The sequence below is a fragment of the Pan paniscus genome, chromosome 2, assembly GCF_029289425.2.
Source record: "Pan paniscus chromosome 2, NHGRI_mPanPan1-v2.0_pri, whole genome shotgun sequence".
Classification (NCBI taxonomy): Eukaryota; Metazoa; Chordata; class Mammalia; order Primates; family Hominidae; genus Pan; species Pan paniscus.
This window is the reverse complement of record NC_085926.1, coordinates 123,015,557-123,039,680: the sequence shown is the minus strand read 5'-3', so window position 1 is coordinate 123,039,680 and position 24,124 is coordinate 123,015,557. Positions and strand designations below refer to the sequence as shown.

At 43.5% G+C, this 24,124-nt stretch overlaps 1 protein-coding gene across 3 annotated transcripts in view; it reads left to right on the top strand.

Annotated features, from left to right (window-relative positions):
- The window catches only part of HEG1 (heart development protein with EGF like domains 1), a 90,175-nt gene that overhangs the window by 12,036 nt on the left and 54,015 nt on the right, over positions 1 to 24,124 (top strand). For all 3 annotated transcript variants that reach the window (XM_034957247.3, XM_034957246.3, XM_034957245.3), the window contains exons 2-4: positions 14,613 to 14,906; positions 16,606 to 16,908; positions 22,981 to 23,319. In XM_034957247.3, coding sequence (XP_034813138.2) covers positions 14,613 to 14,906; positions 16,606 to 16,908; positions 22,981 to 23,319 — 936 coding nt within the window. The remainder of the gene's footprint in view (positions 1 to 14,612; positions 14,907 to 16,605; positions 16,909 to 22,980; positions 23,320 to 24,124) is intronic.

The following is a 24,124-nucleotide window of genomic DNA, read 5'->3' as shown; positions in this document are numbered from 1 at the left end:
TGGGCCACTTCACCGAGGTCTATCGAGTAAATTAACTGCAGAGCTTCTGAAAGTCAGCCGCCAGCTGTGTGGACACCGGGGCCCGGGCCCAGGCCGGGCTGCCCGGTGTACACACCCCTGGGAGCAGGCCCGTTTCCTCCCGCCCCTCCTGCGCCCGCCTCTCCCCCCTCTTCCTCCTCGGAACCAGGATGTTTTTCCTTGCCTTTTTATTGTTTCGCTAACCTGGCAGGTCTCCTTTGGTGGAGCCCTGCCACCCAGCTTCCTCTCTGGGTGTGATCAAATGTGACGGTGACAACACAGGAGACCCGGAGGCCCGCACCACCCCGCTGGCACCCTTGGCCTTCGCGTCCAGAGGGGACTGGGAGCTACCAGCTTCAACTTCTTTCTAGAAACTCCCCCTTTACCAAAGAGCCTCCTCTTCAGCCACTGTGTTGGATGTTTATTTGTCAAAGGATGAGAGGGGCAAAGAAAATGGAGGCAGCAAGGAAGGTGCCCCTAGAAACAAGGTAGACCCCCTTTCCTCCCTGCAGAAAGCCTTTTTGTTCAGTTATTTAACCAACTGGGAATCTTCTGACCTTTGACCCTAGGACTTTTCCTCAAGGCCTTGGAAAAAAAAAAAAAAACCTATAGAATTCTTTTTAAAGCAAAGAGCTTGAGGTCACTCCAAGGTCCTTCATCTTTCACTCCTGCTGGGATAGGCTGTATCCCTCCTTCATGCCCGAGGCCACCTCAGAGCCAGTTCTATTTCTGGAAGGCTGACCCTGACTTGGGAGCTCCAGGCCAGGCCTCCCCTGGGTCTGGGTTCAGTCCAGCAGACGTCTGTCACCCGGAGAGAATGCTCAGCTGAACAAGAGCCGACCCCTTACAGGGAGGGGAGGTAGATTTTACTTTCTTCATCGCTAGAGCGCTTGCAGGGGAAGCGTTTTAAAAATCTGATCGTCAAATCTCATGTCCAGCACTTTCCAACGTGCTTGATTTTTCTTAGGGCTGCTTCTTTCAGAGCAAGAACAAGGAAGGAAATGAAACTCCCTGAGAGCCCTGGACAGTCCAGATCGAGGGCTGAGTCTTTTGTTCACACAAACTCATTTGGCTTCTAAACGTCCTCCACCCAAAATCATTACATCCGCAGCAGCATTTCAAAACACAGCCCAGAGTGGCCTCGCTGAGTGGGCGGCTGCTTTTCTGGGGAGGCTGCAGCCACCTTCCCACAGGCCCCCAAGGTTCTTGCATGTCCCAGAATATCCCGCTGCTGGCCACCGGCCTGAAATCCCCCTCATCCGGAGGACCCCTTGGGGGAAGGTATGAGGCAAAGAGGGCCTGCAGGGGAAGGGCCCCTGCTATCTGAAGGGGACTGGGACTGGCAGCCATGGAAGGAAGGATGAGTTTCTAATCCTAACCTTGCCCCTTCCAAACTCCCAGGCACAGTCTCAGTGTCTACCCCTGGGGGGCCCTTTCTCACACCCCAGAAGCATCATAGGGACTTATTAACATGGTCCAGCTCTCCTGGAACTCCTTGAGGTAGATTCTATACCTGATTCATCCGTGTAATCCTCACAGTGTCTTGCTTATGGTTGGTGCTCAGTAAATACATACTTTTTTATTTTTATTTTTTTTTGAGACAGAGTCTTGCTCTGTCACCCAGGCTGGAGTGCAGTGGCATGATCTTGGCTCACTGAAACCTCTGCCTCCCAGGTTCAAGTAATTCTTGTACCTCAGCCTCCTGAGTAGCTGAGATTACAGACATGTGCCACCATGCCTGGCTAATTTTTGTAGTTTTAATACAGACAGGGTTTTGCCATGTTGGCCAGGCTGGTCTCGAACTCCTAACCTCAAGTGATCCACCCGCCTCAGCCTCCCAAATTGCTGGGATTACAGGCATGAGCCACTGCGCTTGGCCTAGTAAATACATACATTTCTTATTGTAGTAAAGTATGCATAACATAAAATTTACCATTTTAACCATTTTTAAGTATACAGTTCAGTGGCATTGAGTACAATCACAATGTTGTTGCAATCATCATCACCATCTGTTTACTGAAATTTTTCATCATCCCAAATAGAAACTCATTAAATAATAACTTCTTGTTCCTCCCTGCTTCCAGCCCCTGATAACCTTTATTCCGCTTTCTGTCTCTGTGGTTTTGCCTATTCTTGATACCTCATGAAAGTGGAATCATGTAATATTTGTCCTTTTGTGGCTGGCTTATTTCACTTACCATCATGTTTTTAGGGTTTACCCATGTTGTAGCATGTGTTAGAATTTCCCTCATTTTGAAGGCTGAATAATATCCCATTGTACGTATATACCACATTTTGTTTATCCTTTCATCTACTGATAGACAGCTGGGTTGCTTTCATCTTTTAGCTGTTGTGAATAATCCTGCTATGAAAATGGGTGCATAAGTGTCTGTTTGAGTTCCTGCTTTCTGTTCTTTTGGATATAGACCCAGAAGTGGGATTGCTGGATCAACTCATAACTCTTAAGGTTTTGAGGAACTGCCATACTGTTTTCCACAGTGGCTGCACCATCTTACATTCCCACCAGCACTGCGGGAGTGTTCTGAGTTCTCTATATCCTTGCCAGCATTTCTTTTCCATCCTTCCTTTTTGATAATAGCCTTCCTAATGGGTATGAAAGTAAATATTTTTTGAATTTATAAATGCTACTCATTGGTGTATTGCAGATTTGAAACTGTTACTATACCTCTTGGACCTCAGTCCTGTGAAGGTCAGGTTAGTTGGTTGCTATGGTCCCTAAGGGTAGTGGTCACCTTTGGAGAGGGATGGGGGCACCAGAGACAATCCAGGTAACTTTGGCCAGAATGAAGGATGTAAAGCAGTATGGATGCTAGTCAGTAGAGCTTGCCACACGCCGGAAATCAGTTTAGCAAGAGCTTCTCTCTGCTCAATCTTCACTGGTTTTCATTTGAAAGTGGTCAGTTAGGAAAGACACTGGAATGAAGGAGCTGGGCTCTAGTCTCTGCTCTGCCACCTATTTTCTGGGTTAACCTGGGCAGTTGACTTCTGTACTGAGCCTCAGTCTCCACTTCTGTAAAATAGGGCAAGAATTACCCTCCTGCCTGCCGCTCAGAGGGTCAGAATCTAAAGGGATAATTTAGGCCATGAAATTATCCTGTGAAAAGTGGTTTGTCGATTGTAAAATGCATGGGAATTTTTTTCTTAATTTGATCTGTGGGAAGAGAAGCACAGATTCATTCTCCTGGAAAGGACCTGTGAACAGTAGTCTGCCCCTCTTCAGTCTGTGGCCGTCCATCATACTCAAAGGGGAATTTTAAAGGAGGGTGCTAAAAGTCCTTTAAAAAAAAAAAAAGTCTGTTTTCTCCCCTCCCTGTGTGAACAATTAAATTTTAGGAAAATGTTTTAAAATGACAAAGAAACCCACTCTCATAGGTATAAGGATCCATTGCTGGTATCTAAGACAATGTTATATTTTCATTTGATTGTGGTCCACCAGTCCCCAAATTGAGGATCCCAGGAATGCTCTACCGGGGAGGCAGGAACGGGCAATTCCACAGCTGGGCATCAGTGTCTTACTGTTCTGGAACCGCTCCCTTTTGAGCAATATGACCCTCATCTTTCTTCTACCAGGCGACACCCTAGAAAGACCTAGGGACTTTCTGTAGGGCTGGTCTCATTGCGTTCCTCTTCACTGGCTCCTACCTTTAATTTCATCCTATCCTTCCCTTGTCATCTGCGTCTCTGTCACTGGCTCTTCTCCTGTCTCTACATTTAAGTTTTCCCGGGAATCAGTCCTTGATCCTTGATTTTTCCCTTCGTATGTCATATCCTGTCCTTTCTCCTAATCAACAGTCCCAAATCTTTAACTGTCTGCCAGACATTTTCCCTTGGAAGTTGTAACATCACCCCAAACGTCACATATCAAAAACAGACTTTTCTTGTTCCTCAAGCTCATTCTCCGTTATGGCTCCACTCTTTCTCTCTTATTCTTTTCGTTATGCGTAAAAATCCTCTCTGAGTTAGAAGCTGATCTAGAAGTCCTCTTGCTCAGTCTTCCAGCTAATAATGTGCAGCTGTTGTCAAATCAAGTCTGTCTGATTCCAAAGCCCGTGTGATAGGCACCATTTCATTCCTCTTAGAGAGAAACAAGGTCAGCACAGTTGTGTTTCAAGCTGCAGTTTGGCTTTTTGTGGGGGACTTGTTTTTTTTTTGTTGTTTTTTTTTTTTGGCTCTGTTCTTCTGGCCAGTGCCTTAAAGCCTCATGGAATAAGCTGGAGTGTGATGGAATGAGCCCTAGGTTCAGACTGTGTCTGTACTGCTATTGAGTGCGTGACCTGGAACAATCACTTAATCTTTCTGACCCTCAGTTTCCCCATGTGCTATATGAGGATAATAATACCCGCTTGACAGGGTATTAATGAGATAATGCATGTGAAAATGTTTAGCACGTGGTAAGCCCTAAATAGATATTAGTGAAATCTGAATCCAAATGGAGGGAAAAGAAAATAAAGGGCTTGTTCTTCAATTGTGTGCCCCAGAAGCTTGTAGCTGGCAGCGCTTGTCATTTGGCCCGCTGCGGGGGTTGAGGCTGAGGTGTGGGGGTGGGGTGGACCCTCCAGGAGGAAATTACCTCTTTGGATAACACAGCACACTCCCTGTATTCTCCTACTCACTCCACTGCTCAGAAACAATGCAAACTGAAAAGCCCCAAATCACTGGCAGGGAGTGGTGGGTGGCAAGGAGTTGACTCTGTAGCAGCTGCTAATTAGGAAATCCTATTCTTGGGCTTTGCTAGCATCCCTGATGATGCTGGTTCACAAACAGATGTTTTGGAACATTAAGATGCTACAGAAGTGGAAGTTGTCAATTAGGAGGAAAAAAAAACAGGCAAAGCAAGCAATAAAACGCTCTTGTTAATTTAATCTCCATTCATGGTACAAGGGAAAGTTATGGCCCAGCACAGGGGGCAAAGTACAGAGGGAAGGATGGTATTTTCAGCTCAAAAGATACCTGAGAAATGGGATGTCTAATCTCCAATATGAGGAGGGTTGGTGTGAATGGGGTTTGAATGATTATCTCTGACCATCTGCGAAGCTGGCCTGGGTGAGGTGCACAGCACCAGCCTACTGAGCCTCCAGGGTGCCCCCTCCCAGCCCATGAATGTCTGAGGGGGCACAGCCTCTTCTCCTTACTCCTGACTTCATTGCGCCCAGGCTCTGAAGCTTGAGGAATCCCGTCTCCTTTCCATTTCTCCAGGGCCGTTTCTCTTCTCCACCAAGAATAAGAGCAGGTTCTTTGACACCTCGCCCTCCATGTGGCAGGTTTATTCCAAATTACTCTCCTACTCAGGGTGTACACAGGTGCTGAATAGGGAGCCATGCCCTAAACAGAATTCATCCACAGTGGCCCTGATGAACTCAGGGCTTCAGAAAGGATCAGCCATTGGACTTCAGTACATATTTTAGCATTTGACCCATTGTCCCCACTGAGATGCCACCTGGAATGGTGTAAAGCGCTTGGATGTTCACAGTCAAACAAGACCTCCAGTGGCAGTAGGGGTGGGCTGGGGGTGTTGCCTGCTCCAGCTGTGTGGTTTATTAATCCCTTTCCAAGGAAGAGTTAGTAGGCAATAAGAGAGATAGAGGGGTACCCGGAGTTCAATAGGGGACAGTGGGATATTGTTCTTTTGGGGTACCAGGCCAGTGACTTCAAGAGCTTGCTGTGCTGGAGGTGGTCCCAGGTCTCACCCTGTGCGTCCTAAGCTCTCCCTATACCTCCTAGGAGAGGTGTCGTGGAGTGGAATTCAGCAAGGCCCAAACTGTTCCTGCAGCCATTTGTCTAGCCTCAGTGCTTTTGTCAGAGTGGATTCCTAGCTTCCAAGAGGGCTTGGGAGCCTGGGGCCGCTCTGGTATGGGCTGTGGTCCACTACCTGAAGAAGGGTTAGGACACTGAGCTTTGATTGATTAGCAGTGCCTGCCAAGGTCATCCACCCAAATCTATTTCTTAAAAGTTGACAACTCTAAATCCATTTAATAGCTATGACATATGTAGCATTCACTGTGTACCAGGCACTCTTTCTAAGCTCTTACATGTCTACATTCCATTGGTTTTCACAACAACCCAGTGAGGGAGATACTGTTAATATCCTCATTTTACAGAAGGCAAGCTGGGGCATGAAGCAATTAAGGATCTCACTTAAGATCATAGGGTATGAAAGAGGTGGAGCCAGAAGTCTAACCTACATGGTCTGACTTGAACCACAGTCTGTGCATTCCCCCACTGCCTCTCTTATTAAGAATTGAATTTCTAGAGACACGGAAAGCAGTAGTTTCTCACCAGTGCAGGCGACTTTGGTACCCGCTGACTAAGGAGAAGTGGAGGTGTAACCACAGAAGGCAGCTCTTTGGGGCCAGCAGGGCCCAGCAGTGGCTGCACTAACCAAGGGTGTATTTGGTGTCTAGCTGCTCTGCAGAGGTGGTCATGGGCTACCAGTTATGGCCATGACTGTTACTGAAAGTAGTTAGGCATCCAGGGGCAGAGCAGCTGAGGCACAAGGAAACTCATCAGTCTTTCAGCTATGCCATCAAAAGCCACTCACATGCTTACGTTATGTTTCAGAAATGTCACTGGAACTCCTACCTACACACTTTGTTAGTAGCAAGTTGCATGAGCCAACTTTCTATTAAAGGTCTACAGACTTCACCTACCTTAGGAGGCCATCTGGGGACCCCAGAAAGCCCATTCCTAAGTGGCTTCTCCAGGTCCGTAGACCTGGGATCCTTTTATCAAGATACCAACCATTTTTGTTCTTTTTCTTAGGAGACAATTTGTCATAGATATATTTTTAATAACATGGAATCATATGATACATACTATTTTATAATTTATGTTTGCATTTGACAGTATAGTGTGAGCATAATACATAAGAAAAACTGTATCAACAATGTATTTTCGTCAATCCTTTAAAATGTTATCTCATAATTAAGTTAACCACCTCCCTATTGTAGAAATTTAGGTTGTTTCCACTTTTCATTATTATAAACAATTCTGTGATAAACTTCCTTATACCCAAAACTTTGCACACTTCCTAATAATTTCCTTAGAACTGGTTTCCAGAAATGGAATTCTTGGGCCAAAATATATGCCTATTTTTAATGCTTTTGCAATGGATTGCCAAATTCCTCACCAAAAGGACTGTGTTAATTGTATTTTTACCAATATCATATGAAAGTACCTGTGATGACATTAGATATTATTCTTAAGTCTTTGCCAATTTGATACACAAAAATACACAAGTAATGTTAAAGGTCTTTTCTAGTTTGGGTTTGTATTTCCATGCTTTTCAACAATGCTTTCATGTATTTATTCTCCACTTATATATTTCCTTTTGTGAATTGCACATTCATGTTCTTTGTCTACGAGGGGTACATCTTAGGGATTTGAAAAAGTTCTTTATGTGTTAAGGATGCTAAACATTTTTATCAGGCACTGCAGACATTTACCCTTATTTGTCATTCAACTTTTTGCAAATATACCTTTTATTTTTATCAGACTTATACATAGTTTGAAAATCAAATAGATTGTATAAGACTGTAATAAAAACTCTGACCACTCCTATTATCATCATTTTCTGTTCCCCAGAATTAACCATTCTCAACCCTTTTAACTGATTATCTTAGTAATTTTTTCCATATCTCTAACCTGCTTATGTTGCTATTTATTGATTTTTTTTTTAATTTTGGTTTTAGACAGTATTCACTGATTTCTCTCTATGACAATTTTGTATCATTCCAAGCTCTGCCAGTTTGGAAGTGACACACTCCATTTCTTTTCTTTTCTTTTTTTTTTTTTTTTTTTGAGACAGGGTCTTGCTTTGTCATCCAGGCTAGAGTGCAGTGGCACCATCATAGCTCACTGCAGCCTTGACCTCCTAGGCTCAAGCAGTCCTCCCACCCTAGCCTCCCAAGTAGCTGCAACTACAGGCATGTGCCACCATGCCTGGTTAATTTTTTTTTATTTTGTAGAGACAGAATCTCTACTTGAGGCCCAGGCTGGCCTCAAGTAATCCTCCCACTTCAGCCTCCCAAAATGCTGAGATTACAGACATGAGCCACCATGCCAGGCCTCTATTTCTGTTCTTTAGAGAGGTATTTTAAATGCATTTTTCACAGAACTCAAAGTTACGCTTCTGCTATGCAACATGATTCTAATTATCCCATGCCAGACTTATGAACTATTGTTATCCAGGATTTGATCTGACTTGTTTTATTAATTTCACAAATGAGAAATTATTGTTATTATTTCATAAATTCAGTGTTCCTTTAGATTTATTCACACATGTATTTTTTTGCTCATTATATTGCTTTGCATCTGATATCTTTCATTAAGAATTGTTTTTCTTCTGCTTGAAAGAAATTTGTTATAATTTACTGTAGTAGAAATGGTTGAAAAACTCAATTTTGACTGAACGTGTTTTTATTTGATAGTCTGAAGATGTTTCTCAAAGATAGCTTTGCTGAATATACGATTATAGTTTTCTCTCTCAGCACGTTGAAAATATTTATCCACTGTCTTTTGGCTTCCATTGTCACTGTTGAGAAATCAGCTGTAATTGTCACCTTGTATAGATGATTTGCCATTTTTTTCCCCTCTGGTTGCTTTTAAGACCTACTCTTAGTCTGTGGTTTTTGTGCAGTTTCACTATGATAGAGGTACATGTTTCGTTTTTAATTTACTCTAAGGAGCCTCCTTAGAATGAAGATTTATAGTTCTCATTAGTTTGGGAAATTTTCCAGCCATTACCTTTTAAAATATTACCACTTCTGTAAGCCCCACACTTTGTGAGGCTGAGGTGGGCAGATCACCTGAGGTCAGGAGTTTGAGACCAGCCTGGGCAACAGGGTGAAACCCCATCTCTACTAAAAATACAAAAAAATTTAACCAGGTGTGGTGGCACACCTCTAATCCCAGCTACTCAGGAGGCTGAGGCATGAGAATTGCTTGAACCCAGGATGTGGAGGCTGCAGTGAGCTGAGATGTACTCCAGCCTGGGTGACAGAGTGAGACTCTGTCTCAAATAAAAAAATAAAAATTAAATAAATATTTTCACTTCTACTTTCTCTGTTTTCTCCTCCTAAACTCCAATCAGTTGTGTGTTGGACTTTCTCACTCTTTTTGTCTCTTAACCTCTTTTTCATATTTTCTGTTTTTTAATCTCATTTTGGGCATTCTGTTATCATTTATTTTCTAATTCATTTTTTTTTCTTTTGAGATGGTCTCACTCTGTTGTCCAAGCTGGAGTGCAGTGGCACAATCACAGCTCACTGCAACCTCCGTGTCTCGGGCTCAAGCAGTCCTTCCACCTCAGCCTTCCAAGTAGCTGGGACCACCGGTATGCACCACCACACCCAGCTAATTTTGTTTATTTTTTTGTAGAGACAAGGTCTCACTATGTTGCCCAGGCTGGTCTTGAACTCGTGGGCTCAAGTGATCCTCCTGCCTTGGTCTCCCAAAGTGCTAGAATTACAGGCATGAGCCACCATGCCTAGTGAATTATAATTATTTTCTAATTCTCACTTTGGCCATATCTAATCTGCTGTTGAGTTTTTAAATTTTCAATTATTACTTTTTTTATTTCTAGAATTTCCATCTAGCTTTCTTTCAAATATTTTGGGTTATTATTTATAGTCTCTTTTTAAAATTTTTTTTTTCTAATGTAATTTTGTATACTTCTTTGTCTGGTAATTCTAGCATTTGAAGTCTTTGCTTCTCTAATTTGTTGGCGATTGTTTAACAAGCAAAGACTTCAACTACTAGAATTACCAGACAAAGAGGTGTGGATGTCTTGTTTCCTCATGGATGCCTCGTTTTCTCATGTATTTTGTGATTTTTGACTGTGGTTTCTTATTCCTTAGAATGTTATCAATAAATGACAAAAACTGGTTTGAAGATATGTTTATCTAGAGAGCATTTGTATTTGTGTCTACACAATACAGGTACCTGGAGGCACTATCCATCAGGACCGCCCCTGCCCCATTATTAACAGGATGTGTGTGTATTGGAGATATAATTTACATCAGTGGTCCCCAACCTTTTTGGCACCAGGGACTGGTTTCATGGAAGACAATTTTTCCACGGATAGGGCGGGGTGGGGTGGGCCGGGGGTTGGGATGAAACTCTTCCACCTCAGATCATATCAGGCATTAGATTCTCATACGGAGCATGCAACCTAGATCTTTCGCACATGCGCAGTTCACAATAATGTTCTTGCTCCTTTGAGAATCTGATACCACTGCTGATCTGTCAGGAGGCGGAGCTGAGGCGGAGCTAAGGCGGTAATGCTCGCTCGCCCACTGCTCACCTCCTCCTGTGCAGCCTGGTTCCTAATAGCCCGTGGACCGCTACCAGTCCATGTCCTGGGTTTGGAGGTCCCTGATTTACATGCCATAAAGTTTACCCTTTGAAAGTATACAATTCGGTGGGTTTTAGTACATTCCCAGGATTCAGGACCACTCGTAAATACATCCTCAGTTTAAACCACAGAGGTAATGTGACATACAGCACACCCATACGAGGGCTAGCTTTATGGTTATATATACTCGGGTGAGATTTGTTTTTTCTTTCACTTGAAACCAAGATCGAAGGGCCAGGTTTCCTTGCTGTGCCCTTCTGCGGGGCCGGTTTGTTTCTATTTGCCTTACACCCAAGGCATAGCTGTGTAAAGTCCCAGCTTTACACAGTGGTTTCCTGTTGGATTCCCTCCTTGAGAATCGTGGCTCCCATCTCCTGATTATTGGCAGCCATCAGAACAGAAATTCAAGGTCACAAATGTTGAACAGGTGCCTCCAGGGCAGCTGCCAGCCTCAACATTAGCTCACTTCTCTGGATTCCTAGTCATGGTTCATTTTTGGCCTCAGATTTGATTCTTTACTTACTTGCCAGCTCAGCAGTGCTTTTAGAAATTTTTTTAAAAAAATATTTTATTCAGCATTTTGAGTTGTTTATAGTGGCAGGGTTATGGAGGATACTGCAGGACTGTTGTCTACCTTTTAGTTTTGTTTATGGTGTGCATTTTTTCTTTCTTACATCTTTAGTCACCCCTCTAGGAAGAGAGCGCAGGTCAGTGTGGGTCCTGCCCTGTCTGCATGTGGCCATTCTTTTCCCCTCGGAGACTGTGCTGGAGTTCCCTGAGCTGAATTGGCTCTGGGACTTCCAATCCTGGTCCTTGGAGAGGAAGGGAACAAAGCTGCTTCCTCAAAGGCCCCGCCACACTCACCAATGGCTGAGTCTCACCTTGTCTGAAGGTTGTAATGGAGCCAAGTTCATTGCCTTCCCTTTGCTCAGAGCTGGCCAGCTTTGGGGCATGGGTTTTGAGTCCCTTCTGCTTCCCCACAATCACTTCTCTCTGTCTTCCTTGGAGAATAATGTCTCATTGTGCACAGTTAGCCAAGAGGAGACAGAAAGCATCCTCAGACCTTTCACCTCCTCCCAGGAGACCAGCTTGCCTTCGCAGCTCCCAGAGGTAGAACAAAGGGACATGCCCTGTAGGCCACTGTTGTCTGTAACCCCAGTCTCTCAAGTTGAACTTACAGGCCTTGTGGCTGCCCCTGGAAACGCCCTTCCACATCCCATTTCTAGCTGCATGTGGGTCTTGCCTGTCTGGAACTGGGCCCCAGAGGAGCCCAGAGGCATGGCAACTTCCCTCCCCCTCCAGGAAGCCTCTGTTAATTATCACCCACAGGAAACAGAACAGGAGGCATAAAAACAGTTATCTCAAGGGATTTGGGGAGGAAGTGATTCCCTCAGGAAAGTTTGTCAGAATGTCTTCTGGAAGTTTTTTATAATCATCACCCCCTAACCCCAAATAAGTGAGCCACTGCTTCTAGAAGGAGTGAATCAGAGTGGAGAAATGTTCAGAACCATTGATCTAGAACTGCACTGGCAAGTGATGCAGCCACCAGCCACGTGTGGTTGATGCAGCCACCAGCCACATGTGGCTATGGAGCTCTTGAGATGTGGCTCCTAAAACATTCACTGGATTTTAAATGTTTAAAACCAAAAAAAGAATATAAAATATCTCAATATTTTTATATCAGTTACATATTGAAGTGCTAATCTTTTGGATATGTTGAGTGAAATAAAATATTAATATTGAAATTAATTTCACATTTTTTTAATTTTAAAGATGCAGCTACTAGAAAATTTAAATTGTACACATGTGGATTGTGTTTGTGACTCAGTATCTCTTAGGCAGCACTGATCTGAAAGATAACTTGTTCCGTGTGTATGTGTGTGTGCGTGTGTGTGTGTGTATGCATGCCTGTGTGTGTATGTGTTTAAGTGTATGTGTGTGTGTATATGTGTATGTGTGCATGTGTATGTGTGTGTATGTGTGCCTGTGTGTGTATGTGTGTGTGGGGGGGGTATATGTGGGGGTGTGTGTGTGTGTGTATGTATGTGTGTGTGTGTGTGGTATTTAGATACAAACTGTAGGTTCTACCTGCAGCCTCTACTTGTCTGATGGTTTGCCATTTTTGTTTGATTCATATAAATCGAAGTGATTCCATTCATCCCCAAAGAGGTTTCTCACCAATGCCCACAGTCCCCATTCCCAAACAGAAAGAGAAATAACATTTCCAAGTGGGGAAAATTAAATGGTTTTTTCAGGGAGTCACGTAGTCAGTGACAACTTCATGTGGCCCTGTCCTCACCCTTGCTCAGTGTCCCTCAATTGGCACCCATATTTGATATGGGATTCCATATTAGTTTGGATGTATGGGGAAAGGACAGTGTTCTCAGAATGCTGTTTGGTTTTGGTACTATTTTTTAGGGGCCTGGCACCCAGCAGTGACCCAGCACTCAGCAGTGGCCCAGCTTTGGCTTCTAAGCAGTGGCCAGGTTGGGTGCAGACTTTTCCAGAGTAACAGGGCAGCTTTCTTGGACCTGACTTGGGCATCCCACGCACCTGCTCTGACCCTGAACCTCCTGCCTTGACAAATGGCATTTGATGCTACACATGACTTCCTTTTGCCCAATTTAACCCCCAACTTTAACTTCATCCTCAGAACATTTTAAACTAATACCCTCTTTGCCACCATCTTGGGTGTTATGGAAGTTAACTATCATTTAAATATATTTTCTGACTAATATAAATATATTCCTAATATACAGGCTTCAAGTAACAGTCCATACTCAACAGCATTATTTCCTCAGCACTCCCAACTGGAAACCATTCTCCTCTCCACCATTTTCCCTTCCAGCTGAGCACAGCTGGCGAGTGAGGGGCCTGGGTTTGGAGCAGGCTGCCTGGCCCTCCTGCTTTTTGACTGTGCGACTTGGGCAAGATGCATGACCTCCCCCACCCTCCATGCCTCCTTTGCTTCCTATGTAAAATGGGAAGTATAAGAGGAGCTGTCTTCATCTTTGTGCAATGCTTGAATGAATACACATCAGGCACCTACGTCTGCTACCTACCTCCGTGCATATTTACTGTTATTATTATTTTTCACAAAATGAGATCATTACATATAAAGTCTATTTGAAGCGTGCTGTTTTAATTCAACAATCCCTGAAGAATATCTTTATTTTATAGCACCAATTCAGTGACCACATAGTTTTCTTTCTTGTGGATACTGTCTACTGTAACTGATTTAATTGATAACCTGCTGAAGGAGTTTTAGGTTTGTTCTTTCTTTTCCTCTTTCTACTGTAAACAATGCTGTAACGAACGTCTATGCAGCTAAATCTTTGTCCACATTCTTGAGTATCTCCTTCAGATAAATTCAATTTGGAATTGCTGCCTCAAACCCATTCACATCACACAAGTTTTAGTAATATTGCCAGAGTCTTCATGTTTTATCAGAATTGCGCATTACAGCTCCCACCTGCAAGAGTAGGTGTCAGGGTCAAGGGCTGCCAGCTTTTATAATAGCTTCCTACCACCCCAGGAGGCACAGTTAGCAACTTTGGCGAATATGAGATGCTTCTTGCCTTTTGCTTACACCCAATCTTCCTCCTCCAATCCCCTCTCTGACCCTGCACAGGTGCCAGAGGTTCAGTTGCTCTTCCATGAGCCCCATGTTGATCTCTTTCTATCAATAAGTTTCCATCATTTATTCTATGCACAATGAAATTTAATCCTGTATTATATTGTTGCTTCATAATTCCTTCCTCTGGATTATAAGAATAATGAATATGGGAAAAAAAGAAAGGTGAAATTCTTATTTTTTAAGATGGAGTTTCACTCTTGTTGCCCAGGCTGGAGTGCAATGGCACGTTCTTGGCTCACCGCAACCTCTGCCTCTTGGGTTCAAGTGATTCTCCTGCCTCAGCCTCCCTAGAAGATGGGATTACAGGCACCTGCCATCACGACTGGCTAATTTTTTTTGTATTTTTAATAGAGACAGGGTTTTACCATGTTGGCCAGGCTGGTCTCGAACTCCTGACCTCAGGTGATCCACCCGCCTCAGCCTCCCAAAGTGCTGGGATTATAGGTGTGAGCCATCGCGCCTGGCCAAAATTCTTTTACTTGAATTCACTCTCTACTGATGTATTTCACGGTGTCTTTTCTGAAGGTTTACTTTTCTTTTCAGAAGCCAGCAAACTCTCCCTGATGCATCCTCTTCTTCTTTCAGATGCTGCCTGGAAACATTGGCCAGAAAGTAACACTGAGGCCCATGTAGAAAACATCACCTTCTATCAGAATCAAGAGGACTTTTCAACAGTGTCCTCCAAAGAGGGCGTGATGGTTCAGACCTCCGGGAAGAGCCATGCTGCTTCGGATGCTCCAGAAAACCTCACTCTACTCGCTGAAACAGCAGATGCTAGAGGAAGGAGCGGCTCTTCAAGTAGAACAAACTTCACCATTTTGCCTGTTGGGTACTCACTGGAGATAGCAACAGCTCTGACTTCCCAGAGTGGCAACTTAGGTGAGCTTGTGCTGATGATGCGCATTTCATGCATGTGTGTCCAGTCCTGGAAAACAAAGTTTCTGCCATTCCCCACAACCCCATTCTGAGCAATTGTGCCCTTCCAAGGTTCCTAGGCTGGGGTGGGTCAGACCTGTGACTTAGGCCTCATATGTATTATGCTTGTCAATACAGACCAGACAAGGGTGCAGATTTGCTGGTCCTGTGGTATCTGTGATCCATGGCCAGTGGAATCCAACCTTCATTCTTTTTCCAGGGAGCCTGCCACACCCGAGGGTCTCAGAGGCAGTAGGTTTTGTGGGATGCATAGCTGCGACAGGCTTGGGTTTGGTTTGTGTTGATGTGGCCCAAACGGTTGTTCTTGCCCTGGTGTGCACAGCTTGGTGGTTTGCTATTTTTAGCAAAGAATGTCAAGAAGGTGCTGGGGCTCAATGGGTAAAATTTCACTGAGGAAGAGAAGACTAAGAAAACTAGCATTAATTAGGGACCTACTACATACCACCATGTCTGTTCTCTCAATCCTTCTAGCAAGCCTATGAGATCATGTTATTCTCCTTTTAGGCATTTGGAAACTGAAGCTCAGAGAAGTTAGTTGTCCCAATATGTGTAGGTCAAACAGTTAACAGGTTTCAGAACTGGGATTAGAGCTTATGTGTATGTATCTGAGCAAGGTGGTGGGGGTGCTGAGGTGTGGAATGCCTGGACAACGAGAGTGAGGTGCAGAGGAGAGAAAGACAGGTGTGGCCTCTCTGTAGGGTGGTAAGGCCAGCAGGCTCCCTTGGGGAGGGCATCAGTTGCCCACAAAGGAGAGGAGGAACAGGTAGGACCATTGCGTGAACGGGGTTAGGGACAATGACGGAGGACTTTTGAAACCTGGCAGTTTAGATTTGGTGTGGTAACAAGAGTCAGTGAAGGTTTCTGAGCAAGTAAGTGACATAACTAAAGTGAATTTGAGGAGGATTCGCCTGGCAGGCAGGTACAGGATGTCTAGCATGGGGGTGGGAGGATGGAGGGAACCTGGAGTCAAAGGGACCACCCAGGCAGACAGAGAAATTCAGACACCAGGTGCTGCGATGTGGCCTAGTGGCCACAGGGATGAAAAGGAGGGGATTGGTAGAGACTTCACCAAGGAAAAGTGATAGGACCTGTTGATGGCCTGAAAGTAAAGGATGAAGCCGTCAGAGATGACTCCATGGTTTCAGGTCCTAGTGGCAGGAGATCTGGTTGGGAGGGACTCGATTCTGTAAAGATGCATATGAAAGTCTTTTGTATTCATAAATGATTCCTACAGAGCTTAGAAACTCTGCACATGACATTCCCTGGTCCTCTTGGTCACCCAGATATTAGGAATTTTGTTTATATTGCATTCAGGTACATTCTGGGACCAATCTGGTGGAATGTGGATGCTGGGTCCTGATGATCAGACCCTGATCTCTGATTCCATATTGTCTGATACTTACCTCCAGTGAGCTCCTTTTCTGAGAATTTTACCACAATACACAGAATCTTTGTGAGATCTAATACACAGACCTTCGTCTGTGGTCTCTTTCAGGAGTTTATTTTTCATAGAATGAATTATTCTCCTAATTTCTTCTTATGTCTGTATATTTTGTAGATGTCAGAACTGAGCCCCCTAAAAGCATATTAAGACATTTTGAAGTCTGCTGGTGGAATTCTAATTGTTTTTGTCTGTTTTCAGCCTCGGAAAGTCTTCACCTGCCATCCAGCAGTTCAGAGTTCGATGAAAGAATTGCCGCTTTTCAAACAAAGAGTGGAACAGCCTCGGAGATGGGAACAGAGAGGGCGATGGGGCTGTCAGAAGAAGGGACTGTGCACAGCCAAGAGGCCACCACTTCGGCTTGGAGCCCGTCCTTTCTTCCTGCTTTGGAGATGGGAGAGCTGACCACGCCTTCTAGGAAGAGAAATTCCTCAGGACCAGATCTCTCCTGGCTGCATTTCTACAGGACAGCAGCTTCCTCTCCTCTCTTAGACCTTTCCTCATGTGAGTGCCACATACCCAGCTTAACACTCGGAAGTCACTCAAAGTAGACATAAATCAATGTGCATAGCCAGCTAGTTACATACTCATAATAGTGGGTAAGGGGAAAAGACATCAAGCCAAAATGCCATTCCTCTAATGCCAGGTACTTGGAGTGGAAGTAGGTACAACCTACCCAGTTTTTCTCAGTATTGAGCCTCATGTTTAACATAGTTTTTCTTTTTTTGTCGCCCAGGCTGGAGTACAGTGACGCGATCTCAGCTCACTGCAACCTCTGCCTCCCAGGTTCAAGCGATTCTCCTGCCTCAGTCTCCTGAGTAGCTGGGATTACAGGCGCCCATCACCATGCCCGGCTAATTTTTGTATTTTTAGTAGAGACGGGGTTTCAGCATGTTGGCCAGGCTGGTCTTGAACTCCTGACCTCAGGCGATCCACTCACCTTGGCCTCCCAAAGTGCTGGGATTACAGGCATGAGCCACCACACCCAGCCATTGGTGTCTATTCTCAAACAAGAGACCTTACCTTGGGGTGCATGAAATGGTGAGCATTGTACCATTTGATTAGGAGTGAGATTTTTATTTCTTCATTATTGCAAAAATGTTTCCTTCGATGGTAAAGAAAACATGAGTGTACATTTTTCTAGGCATCATTTTGAAAAAAAAAGCAGATATAATGCAGGAGTTTGCGAGGCGTGATATTAGTAACTACAGCTGTGGAGTGCTCTCCTCTCTCTCTGCTGTTCCAATTACTATTCATCACTTAAGTCTCAGCTCAGGGATTCCTGAGCCTTTCTTCAACCATCTGGTCCTCTGTGCTGTACACCTCATCATAGCAGGTCATCTAATGCCTCTCTGCCCAGAGAGACTGTAATCCTCTTGAGGACATGGGCTGTGTCTGTTACTTCCTTTAGGTTCCCCCTCGCCCAAGAACAAGGTGCAGCCGATAAGACATAGGGATTAGCATGTGCCCAGATACCCTCACAGGGCACATCATGCCATGAGCCAAAGAGAGTATTGGAAACTCTGACCATCTTTTTTCTTCTCCGAGGTTTTATTCAGTGTTTGTGTGTGCTGCTTGTGTTTTCATCCTCGTACCATAGGGAGCAGGACAGAGAGGGTTGGAAATGTTCTTGGAAAATAGAGGTTAGGTTGTCTCCAAAATTGCCATTGCAAAATTTTTACAGGTCAGAGGTTTTTAGAAGTAACTTGCGAGACTAGGAGTTTGGGTTTGTGTCATCAAAGCAAAAACTAAACCCAGGAGTCCCTTCTGGAGTGCCTGTTTAAAGCAGCCAATTCTTCTTCCACATACCCTGTATACAGTTTCCTGCTGACTGGATTTGGATATAATTCATGATTCATGTTTTTAGAAGATTGCTTTTTAAGATTATTCATAAACATTGCTTGGATTGGATAAAAGCTGCAATTCTTCCAGCCTCAAAGTTCTGTGGTTCAGTGATTTACAACTTTACTAAACGGTAGAAAGGAAGTATTTTTTAGGAAGCTATGCTTTGATTCTGGTCAGGATCATTTAATATTTATAATTTAAATTCAACCTACTTTGGTGGTATATTTGAAAAATCAGCCTATGTTTCCAACTTTACTGGACTTGACTCTATGACTCTATATTCACCTATGTATTTTTTTCACCTATATTTTTCAACACTAAAAAATTAATTGTCCCTGAAATTCTTTACCATCCATCCTTTTAAAAGCTTATACTTTTAACTGCTGGTGAGTTTCATCATATCTTTCATATCTCTTGAGTCTTTTACTGAGCATTTCTCTTCCTTTTTAGTGAACTATGTGTTCAGTTCGAGGTAGAGTCCCACCACCCTTTTAGATATTAGAGATGGCTCTGGGTGCTGTTAAATGGGGTTCTCACCAGGCATCCAAGTATGTCTGAATCCCTCCTGCCAACCTCCCCTCCTCCCCGTGGGGATGCAGAGGGTACATGTACAAAGACCTGAAGTTACATGGGAAACAAAGTTCTGCTTTGTTTTTAAAGCTGGGCTGGCATCTGGTAACCCACTAACCAGAGTCTTCCCCTTGAATCTAAAAGTTGAGACATTACTGTCCCTTTCTGACTACACGATACAGGAGCTCTAGGCACTCAGGCAAGAGTGCTGAGAGAGAGCCAGCAGGACCTGCCAGGGAGACCTGGAGTCGACTCAGCCTGGCTGGCCAGCTCTGGAAAAACAAAAGCAAAGGAGGTGAACACTTGGCCACTCCACCCACTAGGAAATATGACCCTGTGAAAAGCCTGGCGCTTACACCAGTCCGATGAGTGATGCGCCTCACTAGGTGAACACAAGGAAGATAGCTAGGAGCCTGGCATGGAGAGGAGGGGGCTCCTTATTTGGAACATGAAGGAATTTGAGCAGATGATCTGAAAGATTCTAGTTTCAGCATCTATGATTCCACGTGTATTCAGCCTTTGTATTCTGTGCCTCGTTTCACTCTTCACTCAGCTACAACAGAAACATGCATGCAACATAACCTCTTCCGAGGCTGGGATAGTCAGGAGTTACCTGCTTCCAAAACCAAATTGTATGCCTTACAGTGTTAAAGCAAGTATAGGCCTAGGCAATGGAATCAGATTTTTAAAAAGAGATCAGAAACCATTGGAAATTGTTTTTCTTGCTGCTTTACATCTTTTGCTGCTTTATGTCTTTCTATGTGTTCCATATTTTTTAATAATGACCATTGTACTATTTGATCATCGGAGGGAAAAGCAAACAAAGCAACAAAACAGGGAAAAAAGCTCCCTTTTGAAGGTGGAAAGAGATATGTGTATGTTGAATTGTGTGAGAGTGGCTACAATTGAGCACTAAATTTAGTACTGAGCTTCCTGGAAACCAGGGCACAAAGGGAAACCGGGTGGGGCATGCAATTGTTTTCAGATAAAGTAAGCATACAATTTCATCCATAGGCATAAGTGTTTGGGGGCAGTACATTTTAAGAGGACTGTTTATATAAGAAATGTTGAGAATCGTAATGGAAAATGCCTTCAATTGCTGTTTTGTGGAAATTGTGCTAATGTTCTTTAAAAGGTGATATTTTATATAGATTCTCAATAGGAGCTGAGGGTATAATAATGTATCTCAACTTATGAAAGTATTTCTGTGGGTAGCTAAGCTACTGTGGTCCAGGTAAATTGCTTTGTGGTGATTTCACTTTGTAAAGAAAGAGAGCATAAATAACTCAGAAGATTGCAGATGTGACGTATCTTTCTCAAATATCAGCTGCTTCAGCTGTACTTTCGGCAAGTTCTGGATAGCAGTCAGGTCAAGGTTGAGCGTTCCGATGTGTTCCTGAGGTTCCAGTGTTTTGTGCTGTGATTGAAGAGAGACCCATGCACTTTTAGCAGACGAGTAGGCATTCTTGCAACCTCCCATTATAAAGATCAGGAATTTGGCTTGTTTCTGCTCCCAGATGGATGGTCTTTCTGTCGTTGAATGGCTGCTTTCGGGGTAGAAATGAGCAAGAAGGGCAATTATTAAATAACCAAGAATCCAGCCTGTTGATTAGAAATGTGGTACATTTCCCCCTAGATTTATTTAACAGGTGCTCATTTAGTAATATAAGTGGTGTTTGTAGATTAGTTTGACCAAACATTTTCTCTTTTTATGAAGAGTCACCAACTCTGCCAAAGTATTCACACACATTTCATAGCTTTCCCGTGAGGATTAAATGAGATTTGTATATAATGTACTTAGCCCAATGCCTTGCAAGTCATAATTGGTCAGTAAATGGTAGTTTTTGATAATGATGATAATGATGAGATAATAAGATAAAGAAGCAATGTTCTGCAGAGCTCTCAGAGTCAGGGAAAAACAGAGCAGTTTTCCTTTCATGACTTTCAGCCTTTGTGACTTTTGTAATTATATTTCTGTGGCCATTGATTTGCTAAATCCACTAGAGGTGGACAGGCCTGGCTTTTTCAGGCTGAATTCAGTATCACCACTGGAGATTTTTTGGTTTGTTTGTTTTGTTTTGTTTTTGTTTGTTTTTTTGTTTGTTTGAGACCAAGTCTCTCTCTCTTGCTCAGGCTGGAGTGCAGTGGCACAATCTCAGCTCATTGCAACCTCCACCTCCCAGGTTCAAGCAATTCTCCTGCCTCAACCTCCCGAGTAGCTGAGATTACAGGCACCCACCACCACAGCCGGCTAATTTTTGTATTTTTAGTAGAGATGGTGTTTCACCATGTTGGCCAGGCTGGTGTCAAACTCCTAACCTCAGGTGACCCACCCGCCTCAACCTCCCAAAGTGCTGGGATTACAGGCATGAGCCACTGCACCTGGCCGACCACTGGATTTTGATGGGAATGTTGAATGGATGAAATTAATGCAGTATCCTGGGAATAAAAGTGTTTTGAAAGAACCTCTAGCAAGCTAATGAGGCTGTAATTTGGTGGATATAAATGATGACTCTAATGAAGTTAGGGCTGAGAAGTCACATGGTTGAGTGAGGATTTGGGGCATATCTATAATGCTTTCTTTTCTTTTTTTTTCTTTCTTTTTTTTTTAAATACTGAAGTGTGTTTTGTTTGTTTTGTTTGGTTTGGTTTATGTTTTTAAGTAGAGGTGGGTTTTGGTGGTCTGGGACTCTATTTTTGTGTCCAGGTCTTTCTGTTTCTTGTTTCCATTGCTAGTTTTATAGATTGCCTGCATCTTCATTTTGTCTCCATTAAGGTGGGGTGACCAGAGCTGCCGGCTGTGTTCTGGATATAGCTGGTTTTATGGTTTTGCACAAGAATGAGAGGAACCTTTTTGTTTCCCATGCTTGCTCTCTCTCTCTCTCTCTCTCTCTCTCGCTGTAGTGATACTTAAAATTTATTTGTGGTTTTGCTCACAACTGCACATAGGACTGGTCTTCAAGGAATTGTTTGTAATGACAACTTCCTTTTTCCCTTTTCTAGGCCATAATTAACAGCTCAAAGCCTTTTATTATATAAGTGTAGAGTACTTTTTATTATTTTTAGCCTAAAAAGAAGAAAAACACTGTCTTTTTGTGACTTTAGTCTTACCCACCATGTTTCTTTCCATTCCCTAAGCTTTCCTGCAGTTTATTCCCGTTTGGAATGAAGATTTTAATAGACCTTTCTGGAGGTCAGTTCTCAGGGCATCCTTTGAAAAGTTATTTGTGGAAAGGAGACACCCGTACTTATGTGGAGCAGACTACACCTTTTGACCAATAGCGTCTGATTCACTCCTTGAGGCTCTTGACAGTTTCCCCATGGCAGCCATCCATCTATTAGAGAAAATGCTCCTGGAGTCCTTGATCTCTGAGGGGCCCATTGGAGTAGTATGCAGATTTGAGAGCTGGTCTCTAAAGCTTAATGGGGCAAAGTATGATAATGAAGCCTGTTTGCTTTTGGGTGGAATTAAATTTGTGGGGTAATAATAAGTATTTCCTGCTGGTTAGAAATTCTGTTACTTAATAAACGCAGTTTGGTTAATAGTCTTTCAAAACATAGGGCTTATGGTGGCCATGAGGTAGGGAAAAATAAAGAACCCTTGATGGTGACAAGCCTAGGAATTACTGCTCTAGGCCATGAGTGTCCCAGCTGTGTTCTGCAAAACCCTAGGCCTCCTCAATAGTGACCTGGGGTGGGGCACCTTGCAGCAGCTTCACTTTTATTCATTTTATATTATGAGATTTTAATCAATAATAGCATTTGAACAAAAAGGTTACATTGCTAAAACAAAGCAGAACAAAATAAAAACCTTATCACAGTGGCCAGTCCTGTTTAAGCTGTAATGTAGAATTCAGCAGACATTTTCATCTTTCTCTTTAAAAAACAAATAATGCAAAATAACGTATAAGCTTCTCATTGTGCCTGGTGAGGGATCTCGGTGTTCTCCACCTTCCTCTGTGAGGATTAGACCTAGTAAGGGGAGAGTGCAGGCATGTGTCCTGGTAGCATGCGTGTGTATAGATACGTTTGTATCTATATTAGGTCCATGGTATTTAGATGTATCCACCAAAATGTAAGAAACGTCATTTGTATCTCGAATATAGTCCGGATTTTCTTAAACTCCTGAGTAATTTTGAAGCATATCTTTTTCCATTGTAGCTTCTGAAAGTACAGAGAAGCTTAACAACTCCACTGGCCTCCAGAGCTCCTCTGTCAGTCAAACAAAGACAATGCATGTTGCCACCGTGTTCACTGATGGTGGCCCGAGAACGCTCCGATCTTTGACGGTCAGTCTGGGACCTGTGAGCAAGACAGAAGGCTTCCCCAAGGACTCCAGAATTGCCACGACTTCAGCCTCAGTCCTTCTTTCACCCTCTGCAGTGGAATCGAGAAGAAACAGTAGAGTAACTGGGAATCCAGGGGATGAGGAATTCATTGAACCATCCACAGAAAATGAATTTGGACTTACGTCTTTGCGTTGGCAAAATGATTCCCCAAGTAAGTATTCCATCTTTACTTGATGTATTAGGGACATTTGTAAATCATTGAATTTTCTTAGGGGACCTCTTCAAGACCATTTGTAATCTCCAGAGAAAAGTGTGCTCTTTAATGGCACTATTGCATTTTGATGGTCACTCTTATGAGAACATTGTGAAGTTAGTCAGACAGGTGTCATTCCTCCTGCTTTCTTATAGATGAGAAAACTACGGCTCTGAAGGTTTAAGTAATGGGTGCCTGGCCATTTAGCTCACTCAGTAGAGTTGAGACCTTAGCCTCAGGGTTTTTGGTTCCATCTTCTTTTCACTCTGCAGGATGGTCTTCAAGCTGAGAGCTGGCCTACTCTTTATGTTTTATTTTGTTTTGAAGACAATGTCTGGCTCTGTCACCCAGGCTAGAGTGCACTGGCATGATTACGGCTCACTGCAGCCTCAACCTCTCCAGGCTCAGGTGATCTCTCACCTTAGCCTCCAGAGTAGCTGGGACTACAGGTGCATGCCACTCCATCCAGCTAATTTTTCTATTTTTTGTAGAGATGGGGTCTTGCAATGTTGCCCAGGCTGGTCTTGAGCTCTGGCCCTAAGCAATCCTCCTGCCTTGCCCTCCCAAAGTGCTGGGATTACAGGCATGAGCCACTGCACACAGCCTGGCCCACTCTTCAAACTAGCTTCAGTTATTTTGTGTACAGATCATCTTTCCGCATAAATGTGCAGATATAAATATTATTCCCAAATTCGTGGTTTGGCTTAATCCTTATAATTGATTTTTGTTTTTGCTATACTTTGGTATTTAGAATAACCTTTAT